At 38.6% G+C, this 20,959-nt stretch overlaps 1 protein-coding gene across 1 annotated transcript in view; it reads right to left on the minus strand.

Annotated features, from left to right (window-relative positions):
- The window catches only part of LOC306857842 (ubiquitin carboxyl-terminal hydrolase 54-like), a 118,757-nt gene that overhangs the window by 40,542 nt on the left and 57,256 nt on the right, over positions 1 to 20,959 (minus strand). Inside the window, exon 3 of the mRNA XM_079398057.1 lies at positions 7,958 to 8,050. Within this exon, the coding sequence (XP_079254183.1) occupies positions 7,958 to 8,050 (93 nt within the window). The remainder of the gene's footprint in view (positions 1 to 7,957; positions 8,051 to 20,959) is intronic.

The following is a 20,959-nucleotide window of genomic DNA, read 5'->3' on the forward strand; positions in this document are numbered from 1 at the left end:
CACTGTACTGTAAAAACATTACACAGCAATACAACCAATCACAGACTCTGTTAGGAGAAATCAATAAACAAACACACAGGCTGTGTTTTGAAACCTAGCGACTTTCCTACTTGGTCCTTAAAAAGCATTTTTCTATATGATGGCCAAACATGCAGTCTAGCTATGTAGACCAGAAGCAAACATGTCTGTTATAACCCTTATGAAAACTAACCATGGTTTTAATACAAATAAAACAAACAAAAAAAACATGGTTACTATAGTTCAACCATTGTAATCACAAATTAGCCATTGTTTTGCTACACTAACCATAGTGTAGTAAAACTGTGGTTATTCAAATGGTAATCAATATGCAAAAAAACACTTTTACTACAATAAAACCATGGTTCATTTTTATAAGATAACATTCCACCAATGCTGTCTAAATAGGCACATCATAATAAACATTTCAATGTACCCCAAAATGTTATGTAGGCAAGAGAGGGCAAAGATACAAACATGTCAAATACAAAATTATTTAAGGAAAGCAAAAAAAAAAAACCATAAAACGTAGTTTAGGCCAGGCCCAGCTCCAGAATCTAATCACTGAGCAGTGTTTCCCCTGCCATTATCTTAGGGGGGTGGCCCTCATTTTATTTAATTTTATCTTCTCTATAGAGCCAGATCACAACAGAAGTCATTTAAAGTTACCTTTCCTATAGAACAGGTCTATACCTTGTTCTTTTATTAAACAAACTAAATAGCCTTATGTTATTTGTCTTATTTACACGCCGGCATGTTATTTCTGTCTCTACTTTACATTCGCGAGCTCTGTATCGCGCACAGCGGAGTTTAACCCCCGATGCACACAAACACAAACACACACAAATGTTCCAGTGTGCCCACTAATTCCGTTTAAATGGGCATCTCAGTAGGTTTTGAAACACAGCAAATGTTGCAATGTGTCTAAGTAGGCAGCTAACAAAATTTTTAAGCAGCTAATATTGGAACATGTCCAAATGCCCAAAAATCATTAGATTTTTAAACAACTAATGTATACATGTCTAATAGTGGCCAAAATACTATCATTATCATGCGAAAAATTTGTGGTTGGTAAGACGCCTTACACTACAACACAGCCATACAATCAAACTTCCTCACGAGTCACGACATAACATTTTGTGGAGTCTCACTCTACGCATTCGATTGGACAAGCTCGTTCCTGTAGCAGTGGTTGGGAAACATCTGAAGATACTGAGCTCATTAACAGTGAACATTCAAACAAATGCAGAGTCCTAAAAGCCTGCGGTGGAATCTATTGAACAATGACTGCAACACAATGCTCTCTCACCAGAGGACATCCTGATAAGCTGAACAAATGGACTCGGGCGAAACTCATAGTGCAAAGGCAAATATTTGCTGCAGCTGCAAACACACACCCCCCCACACACACACACACATACTGCAGTTTTAAAATGCAGTGAGCACATTGCCCAAGGCAGCCCCCCTATATATGGAGGTGGAATGGGGGGTTTTCACCTGAGCGGGACGGGCCGGTGGTTTTGGAACAGGTAATGCAGTGCGCTGACTGCACTGCGCCAAGGAGAGAAAGAAAGAGGATGGAGGGAGGGTGGAAGAAAATGAGAGAAAGAGTAGGAGGGACAGACGTAGAGGGTTATGTACCCCACTGAGGAAACTCGATGAGAGGAAAATTCAGCCACTGCATCATTTCCCCATGCAGCTCTAATCACACACTGTTCAGCCCAGCTAATAGCCTGGAGTGATTTTCGCCTATGCACATATTTTAATGTCCTCTTCCTTCCCCATCTCTCTCTGAGCTGATGAAACGCTCACGACAGATAAGGGCCAAATGGAAGTCTGGTGTGTGTACGCAGAAAATATATCACTCGGGCAATCAGTGCTCAACCAAACTGCAGCTCTGTTCTGCTCTCCTCAGTGTGAGTGGGGCGGCAGCACACGCCTTCACATGCTCACAACAAACTCTGCGCTTGGATCTGATATAGCAGAATATATTTATCTAAAGAAAACTGTTCTTAAAGTTTGAGACACTAGTTTCCAAGCACTTTCTTGTTCTTAGACAGGTAAAGTCTGTCTGACTGACAAACTCAACCCATCACTCGCTATGTTTTATCTGAAGTGTCAGTGCTGGTCTGTGTTGAAAACATCGAAGAAACCATAGGAAATGTGCATAGACTTTGTAATCAGAATTTCTGTCCATCCAAAAGTAATAACGCCACTGAAAAAGTGCTTAAACCAGCCTAAACTGGTTTGCTGGTCTTAGTAAGTTTAAGCTGGTTTTAAAGTCTCAGGTAATGCTCTACACGATCCCAGTCAAGGAATAAGGTCTTGTCTAGTGAAACGATCTGTCATTTTCTAAAAAAAAAAAAAAAATAGAAATTTATGTACTTTTTAATCACAAATGTTCATCTTGCACTAGCTCTGTGATGCGAGAAATTACCGATTGTTTCGCTAGATAAGGCCCTTAACCCTCGGATGGGATCGCGTAGAGCCCTTTGAAGCTGTTATGAAAAAGCAATTTGGACCTTCAACCTGTTGGCCCCCGTTGAAGTCCACTATACGCAAATTTTAATTTCTTTTCGACTGAAGAAAGAAAGAACATGAACATCTTGAATGACATGAGGATGAGTAAATGATCAGGAAATTTTAATTCTGAAGTGAACTAATCCTTTAAGGCCAAAAGAGTATTTCAGTCTCATTTTTGTGGTGTATTGCACACTGCTGGACCACCATCAGAGGCTTTTTTCGGCAGATTGCGCATGGTGGCAGTGAAGCCCATTGGTGCAAGAGATCACTCTGATTGGCTGTTCTCAGCAAACCAGTGCACAAGAACACAAACGGAAGTGACAAAATCCTGCTTTAAACAAATTCTACTTTATTTACGGTTTGTACATCCACAGTTCTAGCTCCTTCAGTTTCCCAGTTTCCCATTTTGAATGATGAAGCCAAACAACTACCTGCTGGTATGGAGAGTTATTTCCTCTCACGCAGGTGCAAAACATTCATACTAGTTGGCCGTTGGCTGTAGTCTTTGTGGTGCATTTAAGCACAACTTTTTGGCCGAGACACAGGCGACGTGAGGCGAAACCAGTATCGACTTTTGTGGTCACTAATTCTTTTATGATGGTTTGGCTTGTCTGGGTTTTTATCGTCCTGGCCAAGCTGGTCTTCAGCTTGTATAGCTAGCTAAAGAGTGCCCAAAACCCCTCTAAAATCAGCCAACAGACCAACCTAACCAAGAGTGGAGACAAGTAAACCAGATTAGGCAGTTTTCTCAGCAGGGACGTATTGATTATTTTACAAAACTAAATCAAAAACAAAGTGTCTCTAGTTAACCTGGTACTTGCCTCAAACAAAACTCTTGAGTTTCTTTGAAAGACATGATGCAACTGAACTGAAAAATCTTCACAAATCCAGTGATTAGTTCACTCCCAGCCCAGCTTAACAAGCAAAATTACCACAGTCAACAAACTTTACTACTGTTGGGGTGTCCGAAATCACGTCTGAGTGGGTACTACATTTGAATTTTGAACTTACTTGGAAACCATTAAAAAAGTTAGGATGTACTATATCCGCCATGTTGATATGGTCATACTCCTTTAGTGTCCTGTCTTTGCATGCTATATAGTAAAGAAGTATTTGATTTGGGATGCAACACATGTTTTTTTTATGGGCCAAATAGCAAGCTAACCAAAACTGACACATATAAACCACTCTGACCTTCCCAATAAGGACATTCATATAAACTTCCCCAGGTTCAGCCACAAACTGCCTTGAGCCTTTATATTATATTACAGAGCATGTAGAACATGTGTGTAATAGCAGTGTGGCAGTGATGTAAAGTGTGGGATGTAAAGTCCTTCTTAGCTCAAACAAGGACGTGGAACCTAACCGGTCTGGCAATACTCAAAACATGCAAGTCCAGTCATATGCATACATACACATACACACACACACACACACAAACCACCAGAGATTGTGTTGTCAGCTGTGAGCCCTGAGGCATAGCCTGTGAAATGAGACATTAACCTCCAATCTAAGACACAAGACACAGTCCTCAGCAGTGACACATATCATCTGCACTGCTCAAAACTCACAAGGGCAATGAGTATACACATGAACACACACCCTCACAGGAGCAGCAATCTTGTGACGCACGTAAATATATTAATATTAAACTCCCCAGGCTCAGTTTTTCAAATTGCAGAGGGATTGAATCTCATGCTGATTATGAGTTTGTAATTGGGTTTAACTCAATCGCTGGCTCTCACTACATAAAACGGCACAAACATAGAGGTGTCACTGGAGCTTCTATAATAGGAAACATCATCGTAATAGAGGTGGCGGCTTGTGTGAGTGACTGTGACTTTGCATCTATTTTGTTTGTGTGAATGTGTGTGTGTTTGTTGCCTCCAGCGTTGCAGTTCCTCAGCGGGGCTGATGGTCGGTAGAGGTCACCAACCTCAAGGCACTATCACACCCCGTGAAGTGGCAGTAATGTGGGCCCTTGCCACCAAATATCAAACTATGGCCTCTGTGACATGCAGCATCTCTGTTGACAAACATTGTAGGCTTAGAAATATGGTCAGTCCATTCAAATTATTTAGCTAGCACAGGAACACTGCATTCAACTATATCAACCACAGTGAGTTTGTCTGTCGATTCATATTCTCTTTTTAGGTCCCTAAATGTGCACTAAATGAGTTTGAAATTCATAATACGGCCATCACTTTGTTTTTAAATAATTAATAATATTTCATTGATTAAACAATATTGTCTTAATTTAGAACTGTTACTGGGTTATGCACAAATCATTTCACATAATATTTTACTGTTAATTAAAAAATAAATACAATGTTCAGAATTCAATTTAGAAAATGGTTAGAAAGTGTTAACTGTGTCAATGTAACGATTTAAAATATACAAAAATCATTTCAACAGTAAATCCTATAGCAACTGAAATGAGATTTAAGTTTATGTTGTTCAGCAAGGACACATTCAATTTATTAAATGTGAGAGAAAAGACGTTTTTAATGTTACAAAAGATTTCTATTTCAAATCAATTCTGTTCTTTTGACCTTCCTATTCATCAAATAATGCATCAGTTTCCAAAGAAACATTAAGCAGCACAACTTTGTCAAAAGCTTTGCCATCACAGGAATAAGTGACATTTTTAAATATATTGAAATAGAAACATAGAAAAAAGTATATTTACATTAAATAAATAGATAGACTTCTTTCAAAAACATAAAAAACTAACCAACCCCAAACCTTTGAACAGTAGTATATCAAAATGTCACTCAGAAAAATATAAAATACCAATAATTAATACAACTGAAGTAGTTGTTAGGTTGAAAACGCAATGAAATCAAAGAGGACAATCAGTAAAAAATATTGGCCAAGTGTTACTTGTGCATACTTCTGCAAACAATAAATTTTCATCTTCGTACCCCTCAGCTAATTTGCATCTCAGTAAATGAACATGATATTCCCCACAGTGAGAACGCTTTCAAATAAACACATTTGAAGAATTCAGTGGTTTCCAGAAAGGAACGGTGTGGCGAGAGCATATTTCAGCACTCATTAGTAGCGTTAGATCATTAAATTTCAATAACATGGCTGGCAAACAGGCGGCTGGCGGGTGGCACGCGTGAGGAACTCTCAGAACCGATGGGCCGAAACTAACGTTTCTCCATTAGAAATGAGAAAGGTGACGTAACGCATGCCAGTCAAGGCTATAGCGGGGGACAGCCAGAGCCACATGAGATCACATGCCACCGGTCTGCAGAGGGTTTGGCAGGAAATAACTCAGGGCAAGACCTGAGGGACAGGAATCCGCCTCAGAGTAAGACATTGAGCTTTACCACAGAGCAAAGATTCATCACAGGGCCTGAACAGAAGCATGCCATCATGTTTGTAAGAGGAAAGGCCAATGCCGTGCTAAAAAAGAATGCAGTCAACTCAACAACATTTGTCATTTCAGGTACTGCGAGAGTAATTATTTTGAGAAGCACAGTCATTCCTTTTTCCTTTCAAAACAAGAGGCTTAAAACTTGTTTGTTTGGACGTGATTAAAATTAAAGGTCTCTTCCCATGTCTGTTTTGTTCTGAATATATCACCTGGATGATATCAATTGCTTTTAGTCCCGAATGGTTTAACAGTGAATAGGAATGGAGCTAAATTTAACAACAAGTTTAATACGGTGAGAAAACAAGAGCGAGAGAGAAACGGTGAGAGTGTGAGTGACGAAGAAATGGAAGAGCAGGAGAAGGACATGAAGAACAGTTCCTGGTGAACGCTCATAAATTCTGGCAAATATGTGAAAGCATTCTCATGATAAGGCTCTGTCACCACAGCAGTGTGCTTTCTGATGCCTCAGCACTTCACACACACTTCATTTAAGCTTAAATTTAGCTTAAATTTAGTGGGAAGTCGTGGCCTAATGGTTAGAGAGTCGGACTCGTAATCCAAAGGTTGCGGGTTCGAGTCTCTGGCCGGCAGGGATTGTAGGTGGGGGAGTGAATGTCCAGCGCTCTCTCCACCCTCAATACCACGACTGAGGTTCCCTTGAGCAAGGCACCGAACCCCCCAACTGCTCCCCGGGCTCCGCAGCATAAATGGCTGCCCACTGCTCTGGGTGTGTGTTCATGGTGTGTGTGTGTGTTCACTGCTGTGTGTGTGCATGTTGGATGCAGCACGAATGCAGCACGAATGCAGTTAAATGCAGCACGAATTCCGAGTATGGGTCACCATACTTGGCAGTATGTCACTTCACGTCACTTCATTTAGAGAGAGAGAGAGAGAGAGAGCACTTTTCAATCACTGTGAGGGATTTCACACAAGCTCATTTGTGTTTCACATCAACAAAGTAGCCCAGAGAAAACTGGACAAGAACATACAGCAATGAGATTCAATGATATTCCATCTATCCATCCATTTATCCATGCATCTATCCACCTATCGAGCCATCTGTCTATCTATCTATCCATCCATCACATAATTAAACAGGTCACTGAGATACTTCTCATTTGTCATCTTTAAAACTGCAAAACAAACTCCTATCTCTCTTTTATCATCTACCTACCAACATACCTACTTTCTTATTTATCCATCCATCCATAAACCAGACCCAAATACATAAACATTAAAGACTCAGGACCAGCACAGAGTAGCCAAGGTAACAGGTGTGGAAACAGTGGAAGGTGCAGGACCTATGCATTAGCAGAAGAACCAAGCATTCAGTTCAGGGAGAGCAAGACGCCTGGACAGAAAACAAAGAGGTAAATCACCCAACACCAGAACAAGATTAGACCAGACACAAAGTAAAGAAAGAAAAAGATCTCTCAATCTATCAGGCTATTTGTACCTCTCCTTTTCTCTCAGGCGGAAACACAGCCAACAAGAAGCGTTGGTATTTTTGGAAACAAATGGCCAAGTACAAATCTGACGGCAAAGATTTCTTTTGGAGCCTCTTAAAGAAATATGTCAGTTTTGTGACTTCTTACTTTGTATGTGACACCTTTAAATAGCACAGCTACTTTTAGCCTGAGGGAGACTAGAGAACAGGATATTGTTTGAGTGAGAGGCCTTTGCTTGTTATTTAAAAAGAGACCCGAGTTGCTTTTCCAAGCATATATCTCCCTCTCCTCCTCCCATCTCTATCAGCCTCCAGGCAGGAAATTAAAAAGACTTCCTCGAAAAAGAGTGACAGAGAGCTCTTGATGTTAAGAATCTCATTTTCATTCTGTTCCTGTGCTACAGTAAGGTCAGCGAGGAAGTCAATTAGTCCAAGCAGCCTCTACCCTCACCTTGCTGGATCATTAGAAGAGCAGTCTGGGCACACTAGGAGATTCCTGTAGCCTCAAGCTACTTTTCTGAGAAGGTAGCACCTCTTGAACTGCCATGCACAACTGGGCCTTTGTAGCACCTGGTAACACTCACCTTCAAAGCGCAGAAGATGCACGAGTCCTCCATGCACTTGTGGGTGTTCAGTTGCCGGAAGCTTCGGCGGAAGATGTCGAGATGCCAAAGGACCTGTGGTCAAGAGAACAGAAGGGTTAAGTCAACTGGTGGTCGTAGGTGAAATTCAACTGTTAAAGTGCCCATTAAGAGAAACATCTCATAAACTGCCCAAGAGAAACCACTGCCATTCCTGTTGAAAATACCAACATGTTGTGTTTTGGATGATGTTACCCATCTTGAGATAAAAACTTTTTAACTAGCTTTCCCAGTAAGACGTCATTGGCTTTCTAGCTTCACCAGAAAAACCATGGTGGTTGACCACTATTTTTGGGGGGTGAACCTCATGGCGGTCCACCTGCTAGACCATCACCAAAGCAGAAAGGACAAATGTTACCCAGCAGAACTTGCAAAAACCAATATATTACAAAACTGCAAGTGCAATACTGAAGAGTTATGCAACGGCATCAAAAAATAACCGTTTTCAAACAGATTTTACAAGTTTCCATTGTTCATAACTAACAAGAAGGTCCCATTCCATCCCAAACTCCATTAGTCTGGCTTTTCAGGACACCCATGCAAACCAAACAACAGTGAATGCACCACACAGACAAAGTCTCCACTTTTTTGGGAAAATTACTTTCTTATTTGACTCTGCACAGGAAGCTGGGATAGCATTAAGTAATTTCAAATCGAAAAGATGACACCCTTCGGCTCTCACTCACCCTCAGGGCAGGTTTTCACATTACACAAAACAGCCCAGAGGCTTCCTGGCCCCGTCCCGCAGAGCTCGGCCAATATCTGCACAATCTTCCAATCCTCTCAATAAATATGAGCCAGTCCTGGCTGGCGCTCTCACTCTGATCATCTGCCAGCTGTCCACTCCACTTAATCCTCTCGGCAGACCAGGAATCCAGCACTTCCAGTGGACGTCCCGGCTCCAGAGCAGTTTCAGACCACCAGCTCCCGGTAGAACGAGAGGTAACGGGGAAGACGGAGAGGAGGAAGGATGGAGCGGAAGACAGCAAGAAACAGAGATGTGAGGACACAAACTGTCTGGAAGAGAGAGGTGATATCGCACATGAGGAAGAGAGAGGTGCGATCGCACATGAGGAAGAAAGATGGAGCAAAGGAAGGGGAGGGTGGAAGATAGAGCGAGAGAGAGAGAGAGACAGAGAGAGCGATGTGGAGAAGTGCGTAAGAATAAGAGCACGTGTGGAGCGCAGAGGGGGAGATTGCTGCAGAGATATGAAGCTATGAATTACTGAGACCGAACATGCAGTACACGCTGCGGATCAGAGTTGTTTGGAGTTCACTTGCCCCGGGCACGACTCGCACTCATCATATAGAGCAAGATGTAGAGAAACTGCAGAACTAAAGTGGAACAAACAGCGAGGCTCACCTTTAACTGCAAGCAACCATCTGGACCCGAACACACAGACACACCTCACCAATGATCAAAGCTTTATCCGTTCCTAATGCTTCTACCATTGCCAACTGGGCCTGAAAACAAACCCATAACATCATCATCATCCAAAACCAGGCTTATACACCACACACATAACAGATCAGCATTGTTCTTCAGTAATGCAACAAAAAAAGACAACAATGCAGAAAAGCTGCAAAATCTCACTGTGTGGAAATCAGTTCTATCTGCTAACAATGCAGGAATGCCACACTCAGCTTGGGAAGCTGTGCTTTGTGATTTTCCATAGGGTGTGTGATCGTACATCAGTCTCTCCATACCTTACTCCAACTAATACACTGGCACTGTACAGTAAACCCTCAAGCATCTTTGGTCATTGTCAAAGCACATATAGTCCTAGTTGGAGTATCAAACACAAAATTGAATAGGAATTGTCTAATATCCTAGTAGGCGACGTTAAATAACTTACTTTTTCAGTAGGTAATAATGCAGGACATGTGTTGATGTTTTTTAAAATAAAAAAACAGATATATTATGATATGCCACATTGTCTTTAAACCTGTGAATGCACACTTTGACCGTGGTGTACCAGCAGAAACCGTAAAATCCCTTTTTCCTTTTTTTGCTACTGCAGTTCCTCAGTTTCCGTGGCTTAATCGAACAGCAAAGTGTCAACTGGTTGCACACGTTAGAATCCCTCAAGCTCACAGATGCAGTGTTCACCTACTATATCATGAATTCTGAGCATTCTAACGAATTTGACATATTCCTTTTAGCATATTTGGACACAGGGTATGTAATGACAGAAATCTATAGCAACCTGCTGTGGTTCCTCACGCAGCAGCACATTTGCTGCCCCCTGTGCTGCAGCGAGCCATCGCATCAACCTGTGCGTGTGGCTCTAACCCACAGCTACTCTCCTCAGAAAAAAAAGGAAAACAAACAAATCGCTAAGTGCAGGACTCCCCTGAGACTGGCGGAAAATAAATAGATGTGTTTCGTAACTAATACACATAGCATCTGCATTAGGTCTGAGGAAAAAAGAACACTAAAGCCCCTTTGATTGGGCTAAATATGTGGAAGGGGATTATATAATGCTATTTTTCTTCTTTATCTCCCTCTCCTTCTAACATTCCCAATCTTTTCAAGCACCCGCTTTATGTCTCTTAGCGTTATGAAATGATCCTTCGGGTCTTTACCTAGAGTCAGCTCGTAAACAGATTATGCCCTCAAAATGGACTACATAAAACATTACACCCCAATCCTTAACAAGCATTGAATGGCTTTCTCATTTCCACTCAAACACCAACACACAGGGTCACACACATATATAAACATATTTAAACATACACACACAAACAAAGCAAAGCTCTGGAGTCTCAGCTCTCTTTTCTGTTCCCAAAAGCCCCGTGGCAGCACTACGTGATTGTCAGTTCAGTCTCAGGGCAGATTTGCTGCTAGTCTCTGCAGCTCTTAAGCCTGGCCTGGTTTCCTCTCAGTACATCCTCAAAGAGCTCTGCACTCATGTGTTCCGATCTGCCTGCCCTCGCTTTTTGCTCATTTCAACTCTCTCACTTTGTATCTCTAAAATAAAAAGCCAAAGAAAATGTTAAATGCTGTAGCAGACAAGTCACCCCTTGTAAAATACATCAAAATTCATTACGGCAACTCTCAAAGTAACAATGGGTGCTAAAACATTACAAATAAATAAATAACCAATCAATGTGGTAAGGCTAACTGTATGTATGTATCTACATAGCTTAATGTTCTTGAAAACTGATCTGATCTGAGTTTCATATTTTGTCTAATATATTGATATAAAAGCAAAAGCATTGTGGCATGATTTTTTAAACTGTTCAGTAGGGACTATATGGCTTTGATACAATATAACTTCCTGTCAAGCTTCTTTGAAACAATACGTATTCTCAAAAGTCCTGTACAAATGACTCAACTTGACTAAATATGACTAAAAATAGAGATAATAAATGGTAAATTAGCTATCTTTTTAAAATAAATAATAGTTTGACTTTACAGCAAAAATTTGATACAATATAACTTCCTGTAAAGCTGCTTTGAAACAATTTATGTCTTCTGAAAAGCACTATACAAATCTCTTGAAATATAGGGAATAGAATGCAAATAAGCAATCTTTTTAAAGCAAATAAATGCTAATTAAATTCAATTATTACAACAAAAAAAAAACCATTATCTTTGGAATAGACTGAGTGAGGACATTTCCTTCAAACTGACAGATTTATTAAACAGTGGAGAAATTTACAACTTGTCGGTTGGTGCCTTCTCTGGCTTGCAACATGTCCTGATCTTATTCTCTGTCCTGATCCTATCTCAGGGGTGGGGGCTGAAGATGAGGATGATAAAGATCAAGAGGTCAAATCCAAGGGCACTAAATCATTAGGATACACAGGAAAGGCTGGAAAAGGCACATAAGTGATATAAGGTGTGTGCCTAATAGCGCAGGAAGGTGAGACCAGGGTTAAGCAGATTAAGCACAGACCCGGTTTCATTCCAATCCACTATTAAATGGGCCTGAACCGAGCTCATACCCACAGCCTCTAAGAAAGACCAGTTCAGGACTCTCAAACAGCACCGTATGGAAACGCTAGGCCTTTAGCACTGAATTTAAGGGCTCCAGCTGACAGAGAGGAGCTTAGCAGAGCTGAAGGAGTAAGAGGAGAGACGCTGGAGGATGACAGATTGCATTCTGGTGCTGGCGTATGCGCTTTTCTCTCCCCTTCCTTCCTTATTTCATTTAGTAGTGATGAATCGGCTACCCGCTGAACAATGAGCTGAGTCAATGATTTAAATATCAGTAGCAAAAAAAATATTAGGGTAAGTTTGATTCATTTGCGTAAATCAGTTCAAACTGCCTGCTTCAATGAATCAATTCAAAACTCTGATTTAGTACACGGTAAAAATAATTTTTCACAACTGTAAATACAACAAAGATTATTGGAGAATAAATCTTTTAGAATAAAATAATTTTTCATTCTTTCTACTAAAATATTTCACATTTAATTCAATGAGATTCTTTTCCATTTCTTCGTAATCAATTGTGAAATTTACTTGCAATAAATTATTTCTACACCAAATTTTCTGTGTATTAAAATGCTGTTATTAATTATTTGATAGTGTTACATTGGTGCATAGGGTCTAAAATGAACACCACATGATGGTTTTGCTTGAGCTACTTGACATTATATCTTTATCCAGAACAATATTAATGTAAATGGTATAGATTTTCCCTAATTACTCACCACTGAACTGTCAAACTAATATAAAAATTAAAATGTTAATTTAAAAAAATGCTAATTCATGAAATGTTAATTCTGGATCTGACTGGTGCATATTTAAAAGAAAATCTGAAATATTTATTGAAAAACTGTGCAGAAACAATGACTTAACTAAATTTTTACTGTGATTTCATTAAATATTTTCAATGTAATTGGTAACAAATGATGGTGAAAAAGCATTTCAGAGTATAAATGCATAAATATCAAGATACTGAATAATATGCCTCAATAACTTACTGCAGAGTCAAACACAGTTACTGTAAATATGCAGCTTTCGGCAGTGTGGGCCCCAGTTTACATGGTGAAAATATGGCCAGAATCTCGTGCAAACAGAGACAACTTTAAACACAGTGATAAATTACACTCTCCATCAGAAGCTCTGCGGAGAGGGCTCTGATGCTATGAAGTTTGAGTAGGCGAGGGGCTGCATCGAGCAATGAGTGTGTGTATGTGTGTGTGTTTATGTGTGTGAATCCCATGTGGGCAGGCTGGGATGACTCAGAGTGACAGATGCACACGCACCACCGTACCCCTCCCGTCCAACACCAGTCACCAATCGATCATCCCCGACTCCTGAGAGGAAGGTGAGTTGTGGCACGATGCAGAAAAAGAAAAACGTCAAAGGTTAATTTAAACATACATAAAATTAAATTCCATGACGCCAGTGACACAGATAAATTATGTATGTTTCCTGCACTGCTGCATCTTTAACACCACAACAAAAGAAGTCATATTTTACTTGAAATCTGAGTTTGCTGTTTGTATTGAATACACAAATTAATTAAAAAGACTATACCGAACTATACTGTCTTTCAGTCACGTTTTCCTCATTGACTGCCAGCAACAATCTGCAGTGTAACCACTGTCCAATTCAGAAGCAACTAAGCAACCATTCACAGGCCATTCACGCAGAATGCATTTTAACATTTAAAACTGTGAGATTCATGGCAGAAGAATGCAAAATGAAATGCAAGTATTTTTTTAAGTTGAACTAAATTTGAGTGCTGCATTTTTAGAATACTGTATTGTAACAGTCGAATACGAATAAAAAAAATCAATAAAAATGCAGGATTGTAAAAATTATTAAATGAATATCTGTCTCTAAAATGTGTCAGTATTTTTACAGATTTTTTACTGATATTTCTCTTTCCATATAAAAAGATTTGAAACAGATTTTTCTGACTTTTCTGCAGAATTGATATGCCAAATGGTGACAAGTGAGTTTTTGATTGAGTCAGTGAATCACTCACTCAAACAATTCATTCAAAACACTTATTTATTTTAGAATGAACAAAATTATTTTAAGAAGTGAATCATTAAATCATAGACAAAACTGAATCAATTCATCCAAAAGTGTTAATTCTCTCTCGACTGCTTTGTGGCTAAATATTGATTCAGTTTGGACATGAACTTGGAATACTGAGTATAAAAAGCAATCCTTAATATTAACTTCCCACTGCATAAAAAATAAAATAAAATAAAAAATAACAATGCAAATATACATAGATAAATTAATTGATTAGTTAATTTGGATATTTTATTTTATTTAGCCTTTGTTCTTAATGAAAAATGAACATACGTAGCTGTAAGAATTGGCCTAACACAAGGACGAAAATGAGAGAGAGGGTCTTTTCATGTCCTTCGGCTCTGAAGGGTCTCCAAGCATCTGCTACCTGATCAGGCCTGCTGGCCACATTCTCATTTATCTGATACTCTCACTCTCCTCAGCCCTCGGGGCAGTAGTTAATATGACAGACATTCTGTTAGGTCGTTGTGCGTGTGATTAATTTTGTGGGAGTTGTAAAAATAAGTGGTCCTAATGAACTCTTCTTTTCTTGTTGTAAAGTCATATCGAGATCTCTCGCCTCTCTCCCATTGTTTCAACCTCAAGCCTGAACTAAACAAGCAAAGGCAAATATTACAGGCTTGTTAAGGGTTCCTTCAGAGAAGACAGACCTCCTACAGATATAATATTTGGTGGGAATTTCAATATTTATAAAGGTGGTACATTCCATTCTGCCCACAGTCATGAACACAATAAGAAAGTTTTACACAGCTCTCACTCAAACAGAAAGAACGAATATTGAAAGAGACAGAATAATCACTATATTAATATATGCACTTTACATATATAACACAATATACTGAAGACACAGCTAAATTTATTATAGCAGGTTTATATTTGAAGATTGTTTTAAGTTCACTTAAATTAAAAGTTATAACACTTTTTATGTTCTGTAACTATTCAGACCTATAAAAAATGTTTAAAATGATGCCTTTCAATTTTACTGTAATGTCAAATGGCTATAAATTTCTAATTTTATCATCAGAAAAATCCAAATAAATTATTTATTATTACATCAGTATCAGTATTGTTGGTGATATTTACCTTCATTCATAGTACTTGGTAAAAATACACCATAGTTATATTGTTTCTAAATTAATGCAGATTCAGTGTGAAAATATAGTTATGATCTCAGATTTTAATGTTAGGTGCAGTAAATCGCAATTAATTACAGAAATGTGTGATTAATACGTTTTTTTATCGATTGACTAATATAAAACTACATGAAATTCATGTTTATTACATTACATCAAAATCACAGATTACACGACATACAACACTAGACTGCACAAAAACAAAAAAAAACACCGGACAGAATTTAACCGTTGTTTCCTGTATGACCACCAAAGTCCAAACATAATACATTACTGAAGCATGTGCGGTAGCAGCTAGACCATTTTCACATGGCCATTAAAATTTTCTGTTCCCCCAAAGAGTGCATAAATGTTTGACCTGACTTCCTTAAGTTAAATAAATCATTTCTTTATTATGAGACCAGTAGAGTGTTCCAGGAGGTTACAAGATGGTAACTACTAGCACACACATCCTGTCCTCCAGAGAGAAGTGTCCGTCTACCACCAGCAAAACAACACAGGGAATGTGGTCTTATACTCTGGGTCACTGCACCTCTGCAGATGTGTGACAGGTGTGAGAGGAGAAGAGACAGGTTGCAGCCCCCTCTATAGGGTTACAGGGAGGTAAGACTGTCAGTATGGCTTCCCAAGACCAGATCTCCAGTCAAGCAGACCAGACAGCACTGAGGGAAAGACTCGGGCAACTGATGGATGTCACGGGGATGTTCCACAAAAGAGCTTGTTGAATGTTTGCATGCACGTCAAAAAATAGTGAACAATTGCAGAAACAAGAGTTACAGCACATTAAAAGAATAGTTCACCCAAACTGAAAATTTACTCTCTCTCAGGCCATCCAAGATTAGAAGAGTTTCTTCTTCAGGACAGATTTGGAAATATTTATCATTACAGCACTTGCTCACTTATGGATGGATGGGTGCTGTCAGAATGAGAGTCCAAACAGCTGATAAAAACATCACAATAATCCACAAGTACTCCACAAGGCTCCAGTCCATCAATTAACATCTTGTGAAGCAAAAAAGCTGCATGTCTGTAAGAAACAAATCCATCATTAAGATGCTTTAACTTTAAACTGTCGCTTCTGGACAAAATATAGAGTCCTCCATATATAATAATGACTCCTCCAGTGAACAAGTTTATCATCTGTTGTCCTCTCACATCAAAATCCACCGACATATTGGTTTAGAACCGTGTTGGGCTGTTTTCACTTGTAAACTTTGCTTGATCTTTGCGTATTTCTCTCCTGATTCAGACGAGACACTTTTTTTACTAGAGAAAGCGATATCATGGATAGAGGACTATTTTAGGACTATTTGAATTTTGTTTTTTACAAATGTGTGATGCTTTTCTCAGCTGTTTGGACTCTCATTCTGACAGCACCCATTCACTGCAGAGGATCCACTGGTGAGCAAGTGATGTACTGCTAAATTTCTCAGAATCTGATCAAATAAAAAAAATCTACATCTTGGATGGCTTGAGGGTGATAGATTTTTTTGTTTTGGGGTGAACTATTCCTTTAAGCATTAAAGTATGAGGCCCTTTTTTATAAATGCCAATATGTACACTTAAAATGACCTTCAACCTCCATAGCCATAAAACTCAAAGTCATCCAGTAATTCATCCCTTGACGTGTTTAAAGCAGTTTCTCCTGCCTACATCGGTATCCATCCTCTCTCGTCTCAGGTAAGGTTAGGCAGCTGTGTGACAAGAACAGTCAGCCTACAAAGGTCCACTGGGACTCTTCCATGCGGCTTCTAGTTCCAACCCAGTCCATTAATCCCTACTGTAAACAAGCCAGTGCCTTTGTGCACAGGAAATCACAGCCCACCTGGCTTGTCACATTAAAGAAACACTTCAGCTTCATGCTAGATATCTGTCCTGCTCCAGACAAATACTGACGCTAAATACAGGTAGACCTTTTAACAAACACACTCGACATATGGCAGTGCATGTGAACTATTTATGGTTTATTTAAGTTTTTTTCAACAGCTGTCTTTACACTTGTCACAGAGTCAGATAACGACGTAGCTGTTATTACATCACACGGATACACACCAGACTAGAATTGCTGTGCTGTTCTTGTCTCTTCCGGCGTACAGTGAAAGTGCTGCAAAATCACAGGCACAGAAGATAAAAATGGTTCTTTTGGTTTAATAGGTGTTACTAATCTCATTTCAAGTAATAAAGAACTATTCAGAACAACGTAGTGCCACATGACACTATTTTTTGCATACATTTCACACATTAAGCTAATTTGCTCATGAATCCATCAAATGTTTATCATGCTGCTGCCCACTGTATCATATTATATAGTGCAAAGTAAGCAGCATGGCGGTCTTGCATACTGAGCACAGTTCATTTTGGGGTTACCCAAGGTAATACTTGTGCATATAAGTGAAAAAAGCAAATCCAGTCATTGTTTACTGGTATTTTTTAGCTTTGTGTGTCTCACATAACGTGCATAAATTAGCATAAATGAATATGGAAACATATTTATCCTTGAGCCAGCATTTCCCAAAAGGTTTACATGAATGTAATGCTTGTCTTTCTCAATTAAAACTCATCAGGACGGGATGTTTTGTTGCCGCTGGACTACTTACAAATTATTCATCTTATCATACTAAACAACTATTACTATATGAACATAAGAAAGAAATTAAAGAAGCAAAAATAGAAAAGGAATGAAAGAGGGAATGGAAGGAAGAATGGAATGATGGAAATTAAAAGGAGGGAAGTAATGAAGGAAATAGGGGATTATCAAGGAAGAATGGACAGAAAGGAAGGGAATGAAAGTTAAAGGGAAACAGGAAAGAATGAATAAAAAAATGAAACAACAGAAGAGAGATGCAAGTGAAAGGAAAAGAGGAAGGAAGGTAGAAATGTTTTTTTTAAATTAAAGAAGGAAAAGAAAGATGAAGAAATGAGTAAGTAAAAAAGGATGGAAAATAAAAGAAAAGGAGGAAAACAGGAGGGAGTAAACAAGAAAAGGAGGAATAACGAATGAAAGAAGGAAAAACGGCAATAGAAATGAAAGGAAAAGAGGAAGAAAATGAAAAAAGAAAAAAAAAGAATGAAATAAGGAATGAAAGAAGTAAAAAAAGGACAGAAAATCAAAGGAAGACAGGAAGGATGGAAGGATATAAATGAAAAGGAAAGAAAATTAGGAGGGAAGTAAAGAAAGAAAAAATTAAGGAAGAATGAAAGGAAGGAAGAGAATGAAACTAAAAGGGAAGGAGGAAGGAAGGAAAGATAAGAAAAGAAGTGGGTGAAAATAAAAGGAAAAAATTAAAAAAATGGAATGAAGGGAATAAAAAAGGAATAAGTAAGGAAGTGAGAAAAGGACAGAAAAATGAAGGAATAAAGGAAGCATGGAAAATAAAAGAAGAGGAAGAAAGAACGTAAAAGAAAGAAGCCACTCTGTCCTGCAGTTTGAGTAATAAAACAGATATTGTGATTATGCAAATGAGCCATTGTGAGGAGTAAAAGAAACATTGGCATGCCTCATTAGCTCCTCTCTGTCTTTCTTCTCCATTATTTCTTTTTCATCTCAAGGTATTTCTATCAGTAATGATTGCGTTCACAGCTGGTATGAGGGAAGACAGCTGAAAAATGGCTTTTTAAGTGCCGCAATCACCATAAAATCTGGATTTGATCAAGTTGGCTGGCAGAGGAAATAAATTAATGAAGGAAGGGAAGCCACGTGACCCGGGCCAGAGGGGAGACAAAGGTGGCGTGGCGTGGCATGGCATGGACCGGGATAATTACCAGCAGCAGTCCCGGCCCGGCTTCAGTCAAGGACGCGGGCTGTTTATTCAAATGAGCTCTGATAAGGCTTAATGTGGACAACGGCTTATTGCTCTCGTCCTAATTAGAAAAATCACAACACTCTCAGAACAGGTGCTCCGGCAGACAAGCAACACAGACAGCGCAGTGTAAAACAGCACTAATGGCAGCTGAATAAGGAAAAAAAGAGATAAAAACCAGGAAAAAATGCCATGGTATGCTAACAGGGCAGGTGATGCTGCGGCTGTTTTTAGGCTAAACATATGCTTCGTTATGATTCCCCATCTATCCATTTAATACTCAAACAAACAGGTTGTCTATATGAATATAGAGGGAATTAATTCTGTATTGTTAGCCTATCTGATGGGAGATTTTACAAAACAGGTGCCGTTTGTGCTTCGAATTGACAAGATATACAGCAATTTCAACAATGAATAACTGATGCCAAACACACAGTCGTGTCTCCACTCGTATTTATAGCATATTTCTGTATAAACAAATAAACTGAGTTTTAAATGAAAAAATAAAAAAATAAATAAAAAGGTAGCATTTTCTCTTCATTCTCTCTCTATTATTTAAGTGATACTTTGTTAAAAGACTTCACGTAGTATTCCATAAAAAAAGGTTTTAAAAATCTAATAATAATAGCAACATTCTGAAAGGAGTTCATTAAGTTTAAAATTTTTTACTAATTATCAACTTTATATTAGCAAGATTTTGTATAGTAAGCAAATGATAATTGAAGAAATATAGATAACTGTAGAAATATCAGAATTGTTTTTTGTAATTAGCACCTAGCAGTTTCACTTCGTTGAACGCTTATGCTCACCTAGGCAGCATTTCTTTGATAACATACAGTAAAACAAGTAATTTTATGAAAAATAATACAATTTAAAAGAACCTTTCCATAGTTTATTCCTGCTAAGCTGAATCTTTAGCAGCCATTTCTCCAGACTCTAGTGTCACATGATCCTTCAGAAATCTTTCTTAATATGCAGATTTGCTGCTCAAGAAACATATCTTATTATAATCAATGATGAAAACCGTTTTGCTTAGATCAGTTTAAACCATTTCTGCTGAATAAATGTATTAATTTTGCTTTAGGAAGCACAATGTAACTTTAATAACATTTAAACACATTATCTGTCTGACAGACTGTAAAAAATCTTGAAAAGTACTTTTAGGAAAAAGCACCCACTTCACAGAATGATCCTGCAGTAGTTTAGGTACTTCTGCAGAGATTTTAAAATGAGATATGATTAGACACTTCATAATAAGTGCATGATTAAAAAGTGTATTAATTATTTCAGCAAGGTTAACTCAGGAAACTGTAAAGTAAGCCCTGGGCTCTCAACTGAAGCTCTTCCAGATTTCAGAGCAAAAAAAAAGAAGAATTTGCTAAATTAAGAGCCTTTCGTGTTACTTAAGACACTGTGGGATGAAAATGTGCATGAAGGGGGAAATTTAGAACTCAACTTCCAAGCTTAAATTAAACACCTAATCTATGGAGGAGTCTGTCGAGACCCTTTCCAAACTGATATTACTGTAGGTAGAGCTTCGTAGGTCTCAGAGCAACCTGCTTTCCAGGACAGCAGACTTAAAGAACTAGTTCACCCATAATTCAACTCACCCTCATGTTGTTCCAAACCTGTATGATCTTCAGCATGACACCAAAAAAAAAGATATTTATAGTAGGGTCCTATGTTATTTTCTGACCACAATCAAAAAATCATCTTTTGTGTGCCACTTAAAGGGACAGTTTACACAAAAATGAAAATTATGTCATTATTTACTCACCGTCAAACAGGGTGCGAATTACACGGGGGGGGGGGGGGTATTTAAATGTTTTAAATAGGACCGTCAAGTTATTAATTTATTTATCTAATTAATTACATAATGTGCCAAATAATTAATCAAATAAATCTGAAATTAATCTGACTGACAGAACCGCACGCTTGTATTTCAGCCAGCAGTGAAGGCTCGCCTTCTTTCTATCTGACCCCCCCTACATCTAGTTTTGACGTCCAT

Source organism: Barbus barbus (assembly GCF_936440315.1).
Source record: "Barbus barbus genome assembly, chromosome: 38".
NCBI lineage: Eukaryota > Metazoa > Chordata > Actinopteri > Cypriniformes > Cyprinidae > Barbus > Barbus barbus.